Source organism: Microcaecilia unicolor, chromosome 1 (assembly GCF_901765095.1).
Source record: "Microcaecilia unicolor chromosome 1, aMicUni1.1, whole genome shotgun sequence".
NCBI lineage: Eukaryota > Metazoa > Chordata > Amphibia > Gymnophiona > Siphonopidae > Microcaecilia > Microcaecilia unicolor.
This window is the reverse complement of record NC_044031.1, coordinates 80,630,856-80,651,222: the sequence shown is the minus strand read 5'-3', so window position 1 is coordinate 80,651,222 and position 20,367 is coordinate 80,630,856. Positions and strand designations below refer to the sequence as shown.

General features: G+C 43.9%; 1 protein-coding gene across 1 annotated transcript in view; it reads left to right on the top strand.

Annotated features, from left to right (window-relative positions):
- Positions 1 to 18,979, top strand: part of NCAPG2 (non-SMC condensin II complex subunit G2) — a 285,514-nt gene extending 266,535 nt beyond the window's left edge. Inside the window, exons 25-28 of the mRNA XM_030198719.1 lie at positions 3,000 to 3,103; positions 12,915 to 13,015; positions 13,278 to 13,380; positions 18,473 to 18,979. Coding sequence (XP_030054579.1) covers positions 3,000 to 3,103; positions 12,915 to 13,015; positions 13,278 to 13,380; positions 18,473 to 18,524 — 360 coding nt within the window. The 3' untranslated portion in view covers positions 18,525 to 18,979. The remainder of the gene's footprint in view (positions 1 to 2,999; positions 3,104 to 12,914; positions 13,016 to 13,277; positions 13,381 to 18,472) is intronic.
- Positions 18,980 to 20,367: the final 1,388 nt, after the last annotated feature.

Genomic DNA, 20,367 nt, shown 5'->3' with positions numbered 1-20,367 from the left:
CCATTCAGCCCCGTGACGTCACTTCCTCCTCTTCCTCTATAATCTCAAGGGTATCTGCCTGTGAATGAGCATAGCTCACTCCAGCAATTATGGTGCCAGAAGCTGAAATTTAGTCTAACAAGTTTTTATTCTGTTGTTTGGAAAATACTATTCACTGCAAAACCAACCCCACATTTTTATTTGTGTTTACTTTTGTATTATCTGTATGAAAAAACCTTTAATAAAAACATTTAAATACAAAAAAAAAATAAACCATCATACTAAAAAAACCACAGCAATTCAGCTTCTCTTTTCATAAAAATATAATCATTGGATCCACAGTATTAATGCTTAATCCTCTGTATACAAAACCAGTTCAAAAAGCTTTAAAATACATTTTACTTTAAAGTGCTGCAAATCTTTCCTCCATTGTACAAACTCCAAACCACTTAAATCCAACATGAATTCATATTTTGTAGTACTGCATCAGAGATTTGGAGAAGTTGATCTTTTAGTCCAAGGGTTCCCAAACTTTGTCCTGGAGGCACCCCAGCAGTCAAGTTTTCAGGATATTTACAATGAATATTCATCAGAGAGGTTTGTATGCACTGCCTCCAGGACCAGGTTTGGGGACCACTGTTTTAGTCCATCTTTGAAATCTCCATCTCTGAAAGACGCACACGGCATCAGTGTTTTTCAAACATAACAAATAGACCATATGACCATGTTTCAACCAATCACAGTTACCCCTGTAAACTGATGCTGGGCCCCTGTTTTCCTGTAATTCTAAATATGTAGCAGGGGTTACAAAATTCTACTCTTGCATGGTCCTCCATAAGATCACATAAGACTGAGGTCTGGGTCCAGGGGCACAGGCAGCAGCTGGCAGAGTGCATACATGACATGACTTGATGACACAATCAGTGGCGTAGCAAGGGGGGGCTGCCACCCGGGGCGGTTTGCCATTGCCCCCCCCCCCCAGGTGTAGCACGATGACATCCCCCCCCCCCCTCGGCACATCAACACCCCCCCCCCCCGACCCAGTGCCTACCCTCAACTCCGTCCAACTACTCCCGCACCCTATCTTTAAAGAAATCTCAGAAGCCGTGGCGAGGCGCAGCGCCTCGCGCCTGCATGTAAAAGAAGTGTGGATCGTCTCATTGGGCCTTCCTTCACTCTGTCTGTCCCACCCTTGCGGAAATAGGAAGTTGCGTCAGCGGAGGGCGGGACAGACAGAGTGAGGGAAGGCCCGATGAGACGATCCACACTTCTTTTACAGCAGGCGCGAGGCGCTGCGCCTCGCCTCACCACGGCTTCCGAGATTTCTTTAAAGGTAGGATGCGGGAGCTGGTTGGATGGAGCTGAGGGTAGGCACTGGGTCTGGGGGTGTTGATGCGCCGGGGGGGGGGGTGTCATCGTGCTGCATCTGGGGGGGGGGAGCTGGCAGGGAGCACCCCCCTTGAGCTGACACCCAGGGCGGACCGCCCCCCCCCCCCCTTGCTACGCCACTGGACACAATCACTCCCCCAGGCTCTCTGTCTGTTATCCCATTTGAGGAATTTGGGACATGTTATGTCTGAATATTAATATAAGTGCTTATTTCAAGTTTTCATTATTTATTTTGTAATGGGAACAGGGAGCTGCAGTAAAAGAAAAATATTTGGCACATTTACCGCATGTGTGGGAGCAAACCTATTTACCACCCTGTGGGAACAGTAAAAAGCTTTGCTCCCATGGTAAAAATTAAAGTTGCACTTACCGCTTCCTTGGGTCTGATGTCTCCATGCCTGCCTTCCTCCCACGGTAGCTGTACCTTATGCAGCAGCCAATTGAGCTAACACCGATCCCCATAGGCTTGCTCCAGGACCTTCTCTCTGCTGGGTCCTGCCTTCCGATGCAACTTCCTGTTTAGCCAGACATGGGAGAGGGTATATGGATACAGAGGGAAGATGCTTAGACATGAGAGAGAATAGAAATGCAGAAGGGAGATGCTGAGCTTGTGGGAGGGGGGGGGGGGGGGGGGAAGAAAGGGATACAGAGGAGTCCCTACGCCATATCTGGCATGTGTGATCTTTATATTTTACATGGTATAGGAGGAAATGCATATCTTTTTATTTCTGTGGTGTGGCTTCTTTTTAGGTTAATATATGTTTATCATTTTTGGTCAGCTATTATGTATTTGGCATTTGTGTTTTGTGTGTGTGAGACCAAGGTATTCTGTTAGCATGAATTTTCTATGTAGCATTCTGTAGTAATTTATCTTGTTCAGTCTTCCTGATAGTGGAGGGGATATTTGTGAGGGGAGACAGGGATTTTGTTGATCCTTACTCTGTATTGTTTATGATTTATAAAATGACAGTTGTACAGAATATTGTTTCTTTTTATATTTTAATACAATGATAAATAAAATCAGAACTGTTCGAAGCTTTTATGGATGGGATCCAACAGAGCTCGTGGGGACGGGGACAAACTTTGTCCCCACGTCATTCTCTACTTGGAATTCAACTTATGTACAAAAAATAGAAAGAAAAGACAAAAAGACCAAATAAAGATCTATAAGGAAGTATGGTGACAGCTTTTAGACAAAGGTTTATTAAAGCACGCCTTCTGATGAGACACCAATAAAATCTATAATTTGGGGATGACATTTGGCTGCTATTTTATAAAGTATGCACATCAGCACCTGCAATCTAGGCACTATTTCTGTAGGCGACCTGTTATAAAATTACCCTCCACAGGTCAGGTAACTAATTATACATACATGAGAGACCAGATCTTAATTGATTTTATGGTACCTTCAAGCTATTATATAGTAAAAATAATAAGAAAATAATGGGTTCATAAAAATCCTGCAAGTTCTTCCAAGAAATGTTTGTCATCTATTCTTAATTCTGTGAAAGCTCTTTGATAAAATAACATCACTAGTTATTTCTTGTTTTCCTTCTGTAATACACTTTTCATGTTTATGTGTGTTTTCTGCATTCCCTTTTAAAAAATATTTTTTTCTCCTTTTATTTTAGACTTCAGATCTAGAAGACCTTGCGCCACCAGAGAGTTTGTCACAACTGCCTCCACTTTCAAACTGTTTATTGACTATAATTATTAAGTCAGCAAATGTAATTAAGTAAGTTTTTTTGTTTTCTAGGTATATCTGGGTAGAAGTGTGAGACCATTGTGAGTTCTGTATCATGACAGTATATGGTAGAGCATATAGTGAGGAGAGAATACTTAAGTTTGTGTTTGTTTTTTATGGTTGGTGCACTAAGCAGTTTAAGGCTTGTCTACTAACATAATAGCAAAAATCTTTTACTACTACACATTGTAGCAGGAAAGTTGGATCTACTTGCATTTACAGGAAATTAAGAATAATTGTTTTTTTTCTTCTAAATGCATTTGTGGTTTTATTTATTTATTTATTTATTTATTTATTTATTTATTTATTTATTTATTGGGGGGGGGGGGGGGTTGTTTTTTGAGAGTGCTTTTGTAATCTGCTTGTATTATCAGTGGGTTGGAAAGGACTTTTTCCCTGATGATAAATTCTCACAAGCAGTGGAGACAGAGGTTTGGTCCTGCTGTTGTGTTCAAGCTATTAAACATATTTGAGCCTAGCCAAAGTGTATTGGTTAAGGTGACTTTTAGATGCCTTGTCTGTGATTTGGACTTGCATAAACCAGCACTTAGACATGTATATTCTGTAGCATCCTTCCAGACCAGCACAACAAATGAGTTATGCACTTCTTCCAGCAGATGGAGACTGAGAACCACTGACTTCTGTGTTACCTATAAGTAGGCCATGCAGTCTCACTAGAGCTGGTCTGTTCTCAGTCTCCAGCAGATGGTAGATATGGTAAGTCTGTGCAGTCCTGAGAGTAGGCCTTGAGGGTTGTTTGGTTCCACTTATTAAATAATGGGAGGAGGGGGGTTGGTGGTGTTTCCATCTCCGTGTAGTTCTATTCCCTTCTGCTAGACTGAGGTGGGGGCCTGCAGGGGTCTCCTTTGTTCCACCTCCCCTCTCCAGTGTCAAATGCCTCAGCTGCCTTGCTCATTCTGGGAACATACAGGCAGTTTTGAGTGCCTAGGGGTCTGCCTACCTTGTGGCTCCTTTTAGGCTTAGGAGCACATTATGATTGGGCATTTTTCAGCTATTCAGTCTGTGTAGCAGCTTGCCTCAAAGCACTTCTGGGCTGTTTTGGGCAATGTTTGGTGGTTTCCTCAGGTATCAGCAGGGACAGTAGTGTTGTGCAGGGGCCGGTTCTGCCTTGGCGATATAATCACTGCATGGCTCAAATGCTGCTTGGGGTGCTCTCAAAGAGAATTAGACAGCTCCAGGGTCTATAAATATTGTTTTGGACCATTCGGGGTCCATGATGGCAATTGCACCCGGTCCGGGGGCTTCTTTGGAGGCCTCCGACCGTGGCATCATTGGAGCCATGGAGAATGCTGGTGATGTGGAGGTGCTGCATGCTGGTGATGTGCAGGGCCAGGCTCTGAGCAACCTCTGCGGCTGAATCCAATTTCTACCGCCGGAGCTGGATCTCATGCTGGAGCTGACTCAGGAACCTCCTTGGGGGGGGGGGGGGGGGGGGGGGTCCTCCAGATTTTATCCTCATGATATATCAAGTTTATTTAAGTAAGTATGGGGTTGTGCCTGACTTGGAACGGGGGGTCTTCGGACTAGGTCCTTGTCTCTTTCTCTTCCTCTCTCTCCCCTTCCATTTCCCAAAAGGACATGGTTAGATCTGGACAGAGAAGAATTTCTGAAGGCAGATTCCCCTTTTTCTGAGGATGAACAGGACTGGGTTCAGGAGAAACCTTTGAGCCAAAGGGGATTGGGGAGGCAGATGCCTGGATGGAGCAGTTGCCTCCTGGGGAGCACTCCTCTGTGGTACACATTTTCTTCAGGGATGAAATGCAGGAATTCATTGCTCAGGTATCCGCAGTGTTGCATTTTGAAGAGGAGCCAAAGGAGGCCTCTTCAGACCGTGAATCCCTTATTGAAAGAAAGTAGGAAGTCGCCTGTTGTTCCTGATACATCAGGATACTAAAAAGGTCGTTCAGATCCATTGTATGCTTGTATACCATACCTGACAAGGATAGGGAGTCCTTGCGGCTTCCTGTGGTGGATGCCGTAGTCTCTGCAGTGACTAAGAAAAATATGGTTTCTGGGTATGGCAGTACAGCTTTGAAGGGATCCACAGGATCGTAGGATGGAGTCTCTTTTAAAGCAGAGTTTTGATGTGGCATTGCTGGTGGTTCAGGCTGTTGTCTGCGGTGGCTTGGTGGCCCAGGGTTCCTTTCACTGGGCTGAACTTATTTTGAATTGTTCTGCTAATGACTGGGTGTTGGTGACCCAGGAGCTTGCCAAGATTGAGACGGGTGCATCCTTTTTGTCAGATGCCATGTATGATTTGCTGTGTTCTTTGGCCATGTCCATGGCACTCAGTGAGGCGGCCAGAAAGTCCTTGTGGCTTAGAAGCTAGTCAGCAGAAGAAATATCCAAGTCTAAGCTCAGTAAGTGCCCTTTAAAGGGTCTTTGTTATTTGGTGAGGAGCTGGACAAGTTGAAATTTGAGACTAAGGTTCCTTGTTTGCCAGAGTAGGGGCCATTTCAGGGAGGCTCACTGGTACAAGCTGGATTGGACAAGTGTTGCTCAGCATAGCCGTTTTTTTTCCAGAAGACTTACTCCTTTCATGGAGGTTGCAGAGGAGGCTGGGAATCTGTCGGCAAAAGCCCCTGGTCATTCATCACAATGAAGATGTTTGGTCCCACTCTCCGGTTCAGATGGAGCACAGCTCAAGGAGTTCTATAGCAGGTGGGCTCAAATTACCTCAGATCAGTAGGTCTATGTTATGCTCTGAATTTTTCCTGTCCCCTGCAGGTTGCCTTTCTGGAGTCCCCTTGTTGTGCTTCTTGGAAGGTGCAGTCTGTTCAAGCCACCCTGCAGAGGTTGATTACCTTTGTGCAGTGGTTTGGTTCCATGCAAGGAGCATGGCATGGGTTACTAATCCATTTATTTTGTTGTACCAAAGAAGGAAGGTTATTTTTGCCCCATTCTAGATTTAGGGGGTGGGGGGGGGGGGGGGGGGTAAACCAGGCTCTTTGTATGCTGTCCTTTGCATCGGTCATTGTAGTGGTTTCAGTTTGGAGAGTTCCTCACATTCCTAAATTTGATGGAAGCTTACCTTCATATTCCTGATTTGGCCAGTGCATCAGAGATTTCTTTGATTCTTGGTTCTAGGTTGCCGTTAACAATTTTGTGCTCTGCCTTTCTAGCTGGCCACTGCTCCTCGCTCATTTTCTGTGGTCATGGTCATCGGGGCCGTGGCCCTGTGAATGGAAGGGATTTTGATTCACCCATGATTCCCTTCAGGAGAGTGCTTTGGCAATCAAGTGTGTCATTCAGTTGTTGCAGTAATTGGGCTAGGTGATCAACCTAGCCAAAAGTCACCTGGTTCCCTCTCATTTGAGTGAAGGAGTAGCCTACTGGTTAGTGCAGTGGATTTTGATCCTGGGGAACTGGGTTCAATTCCCACTGTAGCTCCTTGTAATTCTGAGCAAGTCACTTAACCCTCCATTGCCCCAGGTACAAATAATTACCTGTATATAATATGTAAACCACTTTGAATGAAGTTGCAAAAACCACAGAAAGGCAGTATATCAAGTCCCATTCCCTTTCCCATTCAGTGGCTGGAGTATCTCAGTGTGCATTTCGATACACTTCAGGGGAGAGCTTTTCTTCCACAGGGCAGGATTCAGAAGCTTCAGGATCAGATTCGCTTGTTGCCACACACATGCTTGTCCCTAGGACCAGGGCAGCACACTTGGATGTGGTTCAGTGGGCTCGAGCCCATATGAGGCTGCTGCAGGATGCTCTTGAGGTGGTCTCCCCAGGCTCAGAATCTGGACTTTTGCCTTCTACTTCGAGAGCCAGCGAGGAGCAGCTTATGCTCATGGTTGGACTCTCGCAATCTCTTGTGGGGGGTGTGGCTGGGCCCCTCCTTCCCCCCTCCAACCCCCCCCCCCCCCCCCCCCCCCCCAGTGAACAGTGGTGATGACCGGGGGAGCTCATTGTTTTGGACAAGTGGCATGAAACTAGAGCAATTCAGTTCACATTGAAAGACTTCCTGAGTCTTCTCTGGGGTAGGCAGTTTAGGTCCTGTTGGATAGTGCCACATGTCAGTTTTCAAGTTCAGGTTTATTGACAATTTGCTATCCTGCCCATCACATGATATCTGGATGGCTTACAGTCTAAAAGAAAAGTGAGAGAAAAGTGAGGGAGATTGGACATGACATATAGGGGAATGAACTACAATTATGAAAGGATAGCATGGGGTAGTACATCAGGGAGGGAGATATGAATCTCGTCTGAGGGCCGGTATGACTCAGGTAGCAGAGCTGTAAGTGTCTATAAATAATTTTAAAACAAAAAAGTTTTGAGTTCCATGTTAAATTTTTTTAAGGATGTCGGGAAGCGAACAGGCTATGACAGTTAGTTCCAATGGGACGGACCCTGAATGCAGAAAGTTGCATTTCTGGTATGATCATGGAAAATCTCTCGAAATGAGGGCATGGTCAATAGGTTCTGAGTTGAGGATTTTAAGACTCTTGAGGTAGAATAGGGGATTAACAGCCATTAAAGGTATAGGGGCTCACCACTGTGGTGGATCTTATGCACTAGGAGTATTGTCTTATAGATGATACAGTGGGGCAATGGTAGCCAATGGGCTGATGTCAATCACCAGGGCAACACCAAGAGCCGTCTGGTGACCCAGGAGACGGCTCTTCTTATGGCCTGGGCAGAAAAGCATCTACAGAACCTGTCTGTGGCACATGTAGCTGGTGTGGAAAATGTGTAGGTGAACAATCTTGGCTGGGCTGTGCTGAATCCCAGGGAAAGGAATCAAGGGGACAACTCCTTCCAGTTCATTGTAAGCAAGTGGGGAGTGTCTCTCATGTATCTGATGGCAACATTTTGCAATGCCAATGCCCTGCAGTTTTTCAGCTGACGCAGCATTTCCGCCTTTTGAGTAGCAATGTGATGTCTCTCCTGGCTCAGGGGTTCCGACCTGTGATCTGCTGTCCAGGAGCGTCTAGCAGATGATCCTTGTCAAGAAGATAACTTATTTGGTGGTGGTTGAGGAAGTGGCCGACCTAATTAAAAAGCATACAGATACTACTAAAACTCTATCCAGGCCACAGACGTCTGCCATCTCTTTTTCTAGAAGATTTGCAGCAGGATTTTGACACTCCAATTACTATATATCTAAGCATCATTACACTCCCACTCCTCCATCTCCACCTCAGAGACTACACCCCAACGCTCACATATGAGGCAGCACCGGGACAAAAATCACAGATGACTTCTCAGTCTAAAGAACAGCCCGGTTTTTGACTCTTTCCTAGAGAGCATTGCCACTGTCCAGTTGCCATGTCAAGTAACCTACTGGTAGGAGGCAGACTTAACATCTTTCAACAGAGGTGGCTGTTCATAACGTCTGACCATTGGGTGCTATGTATCATACAGCATGGTTTCAGTCTGCATTGGGAAAAAAATACCTCCCAACTATCCACCAGGATTGTCTCATTTCAACTCCCTCCAGATAATAGTACTTCGAGAGGAGATCTTCGCCCTCCTCCAGCAGATTGCAATTGAACCAGTTTCTCCACCAGAGGGGGGTTGAGGCTTTTACTCCAGGTACTTTCTCATACCAAAAAAGAGGGGGAAGTGAGACCAATTGTCAGCCTGTGAGATTTAAGCAAATTTCTACTCAAAGAAAAAATTTGCATGGCTTCCCTGGGATCACCTCTCCCCATGATCCAACTCAACGATTGGCTTTGCTTTTTATATCTGAAGGAGTGATACATACCTAACCTCCCTATCTACAGAAAGTTCTTGCTTTTCTTCTGTGGGACCCTGCATTATCAATACAAGGTCTAAACATTCAGCTTGGCTTCAGCTCCTCGAGTCTTCAAAACATGCCTGATTGTGGTAGCTGCAACACTCTGCAAGTGGGGCATACACATCTTCCCCTACTTCAACGATTGGTTAATCAAGGGAGCCTCCTGAGGAGTGGCACAGACTAAGTCTGTCTGCAGAAGACTCTTGGAACTCCTTTGTTTTGTGATTAATTACCCCAAATCACATCTTCAACTTGTTTAGACCTTACAGTTGTTCGGGGCTCTTCTAGACACTACTCAGGGTTGAGCCTTTCTCCCTCAACTGAGGGCAAACAATATAATGGATCTCTCCGCTCAAGTTTCAAAATCCACCTAGGTATCTGCTCGTCAGATGCCCTGCCTACTCAGTCACATGGCTTCAACAGTCCATGTAACACCATTAACTCAACTCCAGTTCTGAGAGGGAGAAGAGTCCTCAGTGGACACCCTTCTCTCAGTGGTCTCAGTCAGGATTGCTCATGACCCATATTCGAGTTACTCCACAGCTATGTCACTCTCTACAGTGGATGGTATCCCAAAATCTCACTCTCTTCCACCTCATAAAGTCCTCACCATGGATGCTTCCATGACAGGTTGGGGTGCTCACCTTGATGGTCTCCATACACGTTTCTTGGTCCCCACAGGAGAAACAACATCATATCAATCTCCTGGATTTGCAAGCAGCCTGGAACACCCTCAGAACTTTCCAGGACTGCATAGTCGATCAGATAATACTCTTTCACACAGGCAACCAAGTTGCCATGTATTACTTGAATAAACAGGGAGAAACAGGCATCTGTCGACAAGCAATCCAGATATAGACTTGGGCAGCATCTCAAAATATCTCTATAACATAGTAACATATGCACGGTCCATCTAGTCTGCCCAACAAGATCAACTCATATGTGCTACTTTTTGTGTATACCCTACCTTGTTTTGTACCTGTCCTCTTCAGGGCACAGACCGTATAAGTGTGCCCAGCACTATCCCCACCTCCCAACCACCAGCCCCGCCTCCCACCACCGGCTCTGGCACAGACCGTATAAGTCTGCCCAGCACTATCCCCGCCTCCAAACCACCAGTCCTGCCTCCCACCACCAGCTCTGGCACAGACCACATAAGTCTGCCCAGCACTATCCCCGCCTCCCACCACCGGCTCTGCCACCCAATCTCGTCTAAGAGTTATTTACCTGTCCGGCAAACAGAATACTGTGTGCAGACAAATTGAGCAAAGTCCTTCAGCCTTACGAATGCTCCCTCAACATGCTTGTAGCTTGTTGAATATCCCAACAGTGGGGAACCTCAGCGATAGACCTGTTCACTTCTCAAAACAACAAGCTTCCCTGCTTTTGTTCCAGACTTTTTGCTCCCAACCTTGTAGCCCCCAGATACCTTTCTGCTCCACCGGGGAACAGATCTTCTAAATGCCTTTCTTCCTCTGCCTCTCATAGGAAAAACTCTTCTTAAACTATGTCGAGACCAAAGGACCATGATCCTACTTGCTCTGTACTGGCCACATCAAATTTGGATCCCTCTTCTACAGTTATCATCCAAGGAACCATTGAGGTTAGATCCTTTTCCAACACTAATGACACAAATTGAGGGGTTCCTTCTCCATTCAGACACCTGCTCTCTAGCCCTGATGGCTTGGTTTTTGAGACATAGACTTGCATTCATTAAACCTTCCAGGAGTCTCTAGTATACTATTAACCTCTAGGAAACCACCTACACAGAAGTGTTACCATTTCAAGTGGAGAAGATTGACCCTGTTAAGTGCTTTCTTCTTACCCTTATGGAGTACCTCCTCCATCTTTCTAATTCTGGCCTCAAACCTAACTCAGAGTACACGAGTGCCATTAGTGCTTTTCACTATGAAACCAATTTCCAATCATCCCTTGATAGTTAGATTTGTGAAAAGTTTATTTCATACCAAACCTCCTATCAAACCATCTCTGGTGACATGGGATCTCAGTGTCATCCTCACAGCTCTCAGAAAACCTCCATTTAAACCACTCCATTCCTGTTCTCTGAAGTTCCTTACATATAAATTATTGCTCTTTGTGAACTTCAAGCCCTTGTGGCAGACCCAACTTACACCAAGCTCTGCTATGACAGGGTTGTTCTTTGAACCCACCCCAAATTTTTCCCTAAAGTGGTATTGGAATTCCACCTCAGTTGTACTACTTGTCTTCTTCCCTAAGCCACACTCTCATCCTGGAGAAGCAGCACTGTGTACCTTAGACTGCAAGCATGCTCTAACACGGTGTTTCCCAAGTCCGATCCTGGAGTATTCCTTGCCAGACAGGTTTTCAGGATATCCACAATGAATGTGCATGAAAGAGATTTGCATATAATGGAGGCTGTGTATGCAAATCAAGTTCATTGCTCTAGCATATTATCTGGAGCGTACAAAACCTCATAGGAAGTCCTCCCAACTTTTTGCATCCTTTGTCTCTAACTGATTAGGGATTCCCATCACCAAACATACAGTCAGCCAGCCAAGTAGAAATAGTATCTCCTCCACATATTCTCAGGCTGGGCTTGACCCTTCATGATCGTGTCACTGTTCCCAATATAAGAATCACAGTGGCTTCAGTAACCCATTTCCATTCTGCCTCCATTGAAGAAATTTGCAAGACAGCAATGTGGTCTTCTATCCACACCTTCTCACTGTTCACTACTGTCTGGAGCATCATTCTGGGCAGGATAGCATGTTTGGACAAGCATTCCTGCAGAATCGTTTTAGTCCTTAAAAGTCAACTCCGTCCCCTGGCCTTTATTTTTCCACCATGCTCACTTTCCTCTTAGTTACCAGATTTCATTTATATTGTGAACCTGGCAGCTAGTGAGTCCCACATGCAAGGATATTATGCTTCTTGTCCTTGGAGAAAGAAAAGTTACTTACCTCTAGCAGGTGTTCTCCAAGGACAGCAGGCATACATTCTTACATCCCTCCCCTTGGAGTTGTCTTCTTAGCTTTAGTACAATATTGTACTGCTGGTCCTATGCTCAGTCATTGGGTGGGAAGGCACCCACATATGCGTGGGGGGCAGTGCCTTAAAGTTTTAAAGTGACAGTTCACTATGGCAGAGTCTGCTTGGGCTCCGTGGATGATGTCACCCACATGTGAGAATATATGCCTGCTGTCCTTGGAGAACACCTGCTAAGGTAAGTAACTTTGCTTTCTCAGCGGTAAAGTAAGGATGCAGCAGGGCCACATGTCCCACTCATGGTTTTGAGATTGCTTCTCCTCCTCCTCTAGACAGCTGGAAACTTGGTTCTTTTCCATTTTGCATCAGATTCCTCTGATACTGTAAATTTTAGCAGTCTTGTTATTACAGCCCGGATCCCCTTGGATCTTCACTCTTATATTCTTATTTGAGCATGTAGTTGGGTCAAGCCTAGCTGGCGGGTTGACTGCAGTGTAGCTGAACAACTAGATGCATCACCTCAGGTTGTACAGTATCCCTTTTGGGTGCCCATAGCCACTCTTGCTCACTGAACTCCTTTACTAGAAGGAAGATATAGGCTTCAGGTTACTGCCCTTTCTTATACTTATCTCCTACCTGGAAAAGGGACTTCTACCCAGTCAGAGAAAGGCGAGTCTGGCCTCCATTACATCATACTACAAGTAAGGCATGAAGAGTAGGGACTCCAGAATGTTTCTCTCTGTGTACATAAAGGGTGCATTTTTGTGATCCTGCCCCACTGAGTACGCAGAGAGTAGGGATATAGTTTTTGGGGGGTTATTTTCAAAGGGTATAACTTATGCAAATACTTGCCACACAAGGTAGGCGGCCGGTTACAAAATTATTCTCTTACAGTGCAATTCCAATACTCTAGACTATCTGCTAAGAACTGTGCTTCTGTTTCCTAGAGTTCAGCATGTTTTTAAGCTTTAAGTAAATAGTCTTTTATACTTATATGGAAGCACCATAATAATTTTTTGAATGTAGTTCATTTGTTTAATATTTATTTTCAAATTGTTATTTCAGGTCTTTTTTCAATGAACTTATGGATTCCATTGTTTCTGGAGATATTGAAGGCATTGCCAGCCTTTCAGCATGTTTGTATATTATAGCTGTAGTCAACAAAGGTTAGTCTTTTTGTTTTCTGAGGAGCAGATGGAAAGATTTCTCTACGTTTTTGGGTACTGTATACTTCTGCTGTGACTATTCAAACTGTTCAAGTAATGTACATAAAATTTTGTGAGATATAAATATTGTTTCTTTAATCTTACTACTGTAAATAAAAGAATTAAATCAGCTTTAAGTAAAAGTTATAAAGGTCCTAAATGTTACCTAATATATTTTATAACCCAGCATAATGATATAATGATAAATTCATTTTTCTACCAGGAAAACACAAGGTGTCCTGTGTCAAGGATATTGCTTCAACTATTTACAGAAAGTTGAAGAACCATGGTGACATTACTATGGAAGATAGTGGCTGCATTGAAAGGTAAGCAAGAAAGGTAATCGTATAAGAAGGAGATTGGAAAAATTATACAAAGAAGCTGAAAACCTTTTCAAATTCTAGAGATAGTCAGATTCTGAGAGGTCCTGAAAGAACTTTTCACATTGAATAATTAAGATACATTCATGTGTTTTCATATCCCCTTTCTATTCTAGGTACATACTCAATAATTAGTTGTAATCTGTATATCATACATGTTCTCCAACAACTGTTGTCATTTTTAATTATCAATCTTTATTAAATGCTTTTCTCATTAATTAGTAACATAACCGTTTGAATCTTTAAAAACTTTTCATACATACCAACATGCACATCACACTCTTCCCTTCTCCTACCCTCTATTCATGTCCATCATCTCCCTTTCTTTCTTTTTTTTTCTTCCATCCCCCATTTCCAACATCTGTCCCTCTCTTCCCCTTGCCATCCAGCATCACCTCTTTTTTTCTCTCTCCCTCTGTTCTCCAACCATCCAGCATTGCTCTTCTCTCTCCATCCGCCATCGACCTATCTCTCTATCTCTCTCTTCCCCCTCACCATCCAGTATCACTCGTCTCTTGCCTCATACACCATCACCATCCAGCATTTCCCTATCTCTCGGTCTTGCACTCCCAACCATCTAGCATCACTCCTCCTCCTCTCCCCACTACCACAAAAAGAAAACCATTATCCCTTGATATATTGTCTCATCTCCCCCTATAGCCTACATTGCCCATTCCCCCCCCCCCCCCCCCCCCAGGGTCGGCAGAAATGGGTAAGCAGGGTATGCATGACAGGGGGGGGGGGGCACCAACATTCGAGGGGCACAAGAAACTGCCATGCTTACTCTGCGCTACACTACAACCCTCCCAAGAAGACCTACCTTGATCCTTGAAGGCCGCCCTGGTGGTGTAGTGGCCACTACGGGGGTAAGAAAGAATCCCACTCATTCCTGCCCTCTGCCACTCTTCCGTCTCCCTTTTCTCTTCTGTGCCGTGGGTGGTGCTACCGTATTTTAAAAATGGCTGCTGAGGCTTCCGGCAGCCATTTTGAAAACTCGGTGGCACCGCCTGCCTGCTGCACAGAAAAGCAAATTGGAGGCAGAGGGCAGGAAAGAGTGGGATTCTTTCCTACAGCCGCAGAGGCCACTACACCACCAGGACGGACGGTCCCTTCAAGGTAGGATTATAGTGTGTGAGAGAGGGAGGTTGTAGTATGCGGGAATGGGGAGGGGAGAGCAGGTTTTGGCGCAGTATAAGTCACCACAAGGACAAAATGTAAGAAAACCAATGGACTGCATTAGGTGCTTATAGACCATTTAGTTATGTTTAAGCAAATGAGAGATCTGCATGAAAGAAAATATTTATTTTTATTATTTTGACTTCTGAAAACCACTTGTCCCTGAAACTTGCACAAAACAGAATAATCCATTTGTACAAAAGAGATGAGATAAAGATGTGATTCCATGAGCTCCAATGAAAAGAGAGTTTAATTTTATTTATAACACCAGGCTTCCCAAGGCAGATCACAACAGCAGGTATGATGAACCCATCAGTAAACAGGATATCCTCACTGAAATTTGGCCATGTATTACTGTATTGTATAGAACAGTGTAGAAAAAGGAGCACAAAATACAGCCTTTATTAGTGCTGTTTCCACCAGCTACAACAATTAAGCATTTTTAGTGATAATCAATTTTATTTCATGATATTTATATCTACATATGGGAAGCTTTCAAATAAATTAAAAGGTTGAGTGAAAAAAAAAAACTATTCTTCACCTTTTAAGGCACTGGGCTCAAAAAGGGGACAGTGAGGGAGAAGAGAGAAGGATGCTGAAGGGGAGGCGCTAACTGATAGTTTACAGGGGGTGCCAGAGAGCCTAGCACCGGCCCTGTTCCCCCTGCCATATTCTGTCCTCGCCTATAATCTGCATTGGCCCATCTCTTCTCCATCGTATTATGCATTGCTCTTCCCCAACCATATAGCCTACATTGCCTCTCCCCCCCCCCCCCCCATGGTCTGCATTGCTCTGTCCGCACCCTCCATATCCTGCATTGCCTTATCTTTTCCCCACCCCATAACATGCACTCTCCCCACCCCACTTATCCAACTTTGCCCCATCTCTTCCCTTCTCCCCTGTTCTCTACATTCCCCCTTCTTGTCTCCCTTTCCTCTCCCTCTCCCACTTGCTCACTCATCTTAGGCGGTCTGAAGCTCCACCAGTCTGCTGCTTGTCTTCACTGCGTCTGTGGCAGCAAGCAAAAGGCAGGTGTAGGGATGATCCCCTCTGCATGCTGCCATTGGTTCTGCCAGAAACAGGAAGTTATATCAAGCTGCGGTGAAGACAAGCAGCGGACCAGTGGAGGAGCTTCAAACCGCCTAAAATGAATGAGCCAGATGGAGGGGGAGAAGACAGGGAGACCAGGGGAAGCAGGAAGAAATGGGGCAAAGCTGAATACAGGGGAGGGGGGAGACAGAGCAATACATTAACTGCATAAATATTTTTAACACAAGTTAAACATTTAATGCATTAATCACGTTATGAACGGGTTAAATGTGCAGCCCTAGGTAAAAGCATTAAATGGGTTGAAAACACGTTTGGTCAAATTCCTGGAGGAAAAGGCTGTAAATCATTAAGGTGGGGAAATTCACTACTTATCCTTGGATTTAAGTAGCATGGGATCTTACTACTTTTTGGGACACTACCAGATACTTGTGACCTCGTTTGGCCACTGTTGGAAAAAGGATACTGGGCTAGATGGACTTTTGTTCTAACCCAGTCGGGCAACTCTTACGTTCTTATGTTCCTGCTGGTCCATATTGGAGTGTAGGAAGAAGGAACCAGTAAGATTGGGGCTGGTGAGAGTAGCTGGGCTGGAGAAATGTAAGAGAGGTGGGCTGTGGAGTAGGTAAAATGGGGGATTGGGTGAAGGGTTTGATGCTAGAGGTTTGTGTATGTGTTTGAGAGGGCACAAAGGATTGGGAAGTTGGAGGAGAGGTCTCCCTCTTCAAACTCATATCTCCAGGAAAAAATCTCATATGAAGGGAAATTCTATAGCTAGGTTTGTGCCCTTTTGTGCACATAAGTGCAGAGAAAAGTACCTCTTACCTGCTTAAACATCCTAAGAGCATTTCTGTAAGAGCGCACATACCTGCTGTATCACACAACTGCAAAGTGGAGGCATACTTGAGGGTGAAGCATGGGTGTCACTCCAAGTTAGACATGTAACTTGCAGAATACTTTGTGTGCTCTTGCTGCATTAATTTACCTGCAGTTATGCCAGGCCTATGGCTGGTGTAACTGCACGCACCTAAATGTAGGTGCACCAATACCAGATTATGCTAGTATTCTATAACACTTTTGGTGTCCAGATTCCATTATAGAGTAGGCACTCATTACACTGCATTGAGGCATCTGAAAAGAAGTGCCTACTTACAGAATTGCCACCATAGTGTAATACCTCACAAATTTAGCAAAAGAATGAAATGTTAAGGTGAAAACTTATTATATGAGTGTATTTATTTCTTGTGTTTATAGAAATAATTTAAATTTATTCTATAATAGATGTAGTTCACAGAAGAAAATGGAATAATTTCTCCTGGTATTTAAACATTTTTCTGATATGCAAGTAGGATAATAATATTTTAATGAATCTCTTTTGCATCTGAAAACAAATTGAATCCAATATTATTCAACACATTAGGCCATATATTTCATTAAATAGTTTTTAATCCTTATTAGTACAAGATGTAAAATAAGGAAATCAGGAAATAAATTCTAACAAGGCAGAGGAAAAGTAGTTGAAGCACATTAATGAATGATGAGATTAATCTGCATTTAAAATATAAAGGGCTTGATACTCAGACCATGGGAGGTAGCTGGATTGCCTCCTGCAGTCAGCGCTGAGCCTGGGTATTCAATGACGAGCTGTTTCCGGTGACCAGCATTGAATATCTGGTTTATCTTAAGCCACTAAGAAAATAGCCAGCCTAGTCAATATTCAGCGCTGGCTGACTAAGTTCATAGCTACCAAAGATAGACCTGCTATTAACACGGCCAGATTTGGCTGCACAGCTTAACTGGCAATGCGCTTAAAATCAGAGGATGGCTGGTTATATTGTGTGATATAATCGGCTATACACTAAGTGCTAATTGGCGATATTCAGTGGGAGATAGCCAGCTATCTTCCACTGAATATCGCCAAATAGCCGGCTAAGTAGCATGTAACTGGCCAAGTGCCATTCCTGGCCATTTAAATGGTTTTGAATATCAGCCGGAAAGAGCTTAAAGAAATCACAGTAGTACGTGATTGCTTAGGAAGACATTTCTAGGCTACTTTATTCTACCTAATTACTCTCTATCATGCTTCTACCATAGTAACATAGTAGATGATGGCAGAAAAAGACCTGCACGGTCCATCCAGTCTGCCCAACAAGATAACTCATATTGCCACATTTTGTGTATATCTTACCTTGATTTGTACCTGTCTTTTTCAGGGCACAGACCGTATAAGTCTGCCCAGCACTATCCCCGCCCCCCAACCACCAGCCCCGCCCCCCAACCACCGGCTCTGGCACAGACTGTATAAGTCTGCCCAGCACTATCCCCACCTCCCAACCACCAGTCCCGCCTCCCACCACCGGCTCTGGCACAGACCGTATAAGTCTGCTCAGCACTATCCCTGCCTCCCACTACCGGCTCTTGCCACCCAATCTCGGCTAAGCTCCTGAGGATCCATTCCTTCTGAACAGGATTCCTTTATGTTTATCCCACGCATGTTTGAATTCTGTTACCATTTTCATCTCCACCACCTCCCGCGGGAGGGCATTCCAAGCATCCACTACTCTCTCTGTGAAAAAATACTTCCTGACATTTTTCTTGAGTCTGCCCCCCTGTTAGTTGGCAAAAGTCATGATATTCACTCATGGCTATTTGATATGTGGTAGGTTTTTATACTACAGAGTTGTTTTTTTAATTGCATGGTTTGTCTTGAAATTGTATGGATTGTTAAATGATGAATGGTTCTTAAATTGCTACTAAAGTTGCTTATTGAATGAGAAGAGAGTACAGTTTGCTAAATATTCTTATTGGGTTTCAGAGCTCTTTTTGAATTATCTATTAAGATTTTGGATGACCTTCTGCGGCCTTGACCAAACAGTGATCTTCACAGATGTGGAACTGATGAACATTCTTGAGACTTATAATGTATATGTGATTTATCTATTTTTGTAGTCATGCTAAAATCAAGTATATTTAAATAATCTATCTTGTCTAATCATTGTATTCTATTAGATTTGTTGACGTCTATTGCCCTGTAGTTGCTTTTGAGCCACTGACTGGAGAACAGCAGAAAATTGACTGTTCAGTTTTGGTGGCGTACAGTAGTCATGTCTAAAATACAAGGCAATGGCTGCAAGTAAACAATAGGGTGGGTACATTATGTAAACATATTAATGTATATAACAGGATTATTTAATTTTCTCATGTGTGCTTTCTATGGCATTGTAATTTTCCTCGCCTGTCTGTGATAATGTCTTTGGTTATATTTTTCTTTTGTTTGTATTTGTTGTTTACACAAGATAATAAAGTTTAACTTAAAAATTATTTTTTAAAATGTTCAGTTCTACCTTAATGAAATTAAAACCTGTAAAATTCAGAATGAATGTTTGCTATATATATTTTTATTCTGGGGAAAAATGAGAGCAGTAATTGTATGAGAGGAGTTGAAAATGTTCAGTAATTGAATATATGATCAAATGTACTATAAATTAAAAAAACAAACTAATTGTTGTTGCTTGAAATTACCCTTTTTGAGGTACTTAAGAAAATGTGTGTGATACACAAAATTGTTTGAAGGAATCCAGATGTTTCTAATACCTCTCCTAGAGCTTGGTGGCAATTTACACAAATCTGGACACCTATATGGGATAAGCTCCCAAGCAGTCCCTGAAGTTAATCTATAAAATTTATGACATGGAGCATATGAGTTGGGGGGGGGGGGGGGGGGGGGCGGGGGGAGGGCAGGGTGGGATGGATCATTGGACTATAAGTTTTGATCATGGTGGAAGGGTCAAGATCACCATGAAGAAATCATGTGCATGATTCGGACCTTATTCTACAGTTACCACGACTGTTTTATGGCATGGAGAGCTGGTAGCTTGATGACAAAATTAAACCATTATGTGATGATTTGGTTATAGAATTGGAGTTTATTTCCTTTGTGCTGAAATTGCTGTAAGAATGATTTCTGTTAATTTTGTTGTTTCCAATAAAAATATTTAAATTAGAGAGCTGCACGGCTTCCGTCCCCGCGGGAATCCCGCGGAACCCGCGGGATTCCCGCGGGGACGGAGGCAGTTCCTGCGGTGTTCCCGCGGGGATGGAAGCGGTTCTGCTGGGTTCCCGCGGGGACGGAAGCGGTTCTGCGGGGTTCCCGCGGGGATGGAAGCAGTTCTGCGGGGTTCCCGTGGAAGTGTAAGCTGCACCTGCACTAGCCTCTCATCTACCGAATACCAATTTATTTGAGTGCTGTCTCCTCCTCCTCTTCTTCCTTGCTTTAACAGCATAAATGTGGAAAGTCTTCCATTAAGGAGGTGGTAGAGTCACAAATGATGACGGAATTCAAAAAGGCGTGGGATGAACACAGAGGATCTCTAATTAGAAAATGGAAGTTATATAAAAGCTAACTTTAAATGGCTGCATGTGGGTGGATATCTCAAGTGACACTTAGATGGCGACTCTGGCTGTGATGAACTAGAGCTGATACCTGACAGACTTGTATGTTCTGTGTCTCATACATGGCAATCTGGTGTAGGATGGGCTGGAAAGGGCTTAGACAGCAACTTCAGTGGCTGGAACATGAGGACAGTGCTGGACAGACTTTTACGGTTTGTGTTCCACAAATGAGAACATGAATAGGCTGGAGTGGGCTTTGATGGCAACTCCAGCAGTTGGAACATAAGGATGGGGCCAGATAGACTCCTGTGGTCTTTG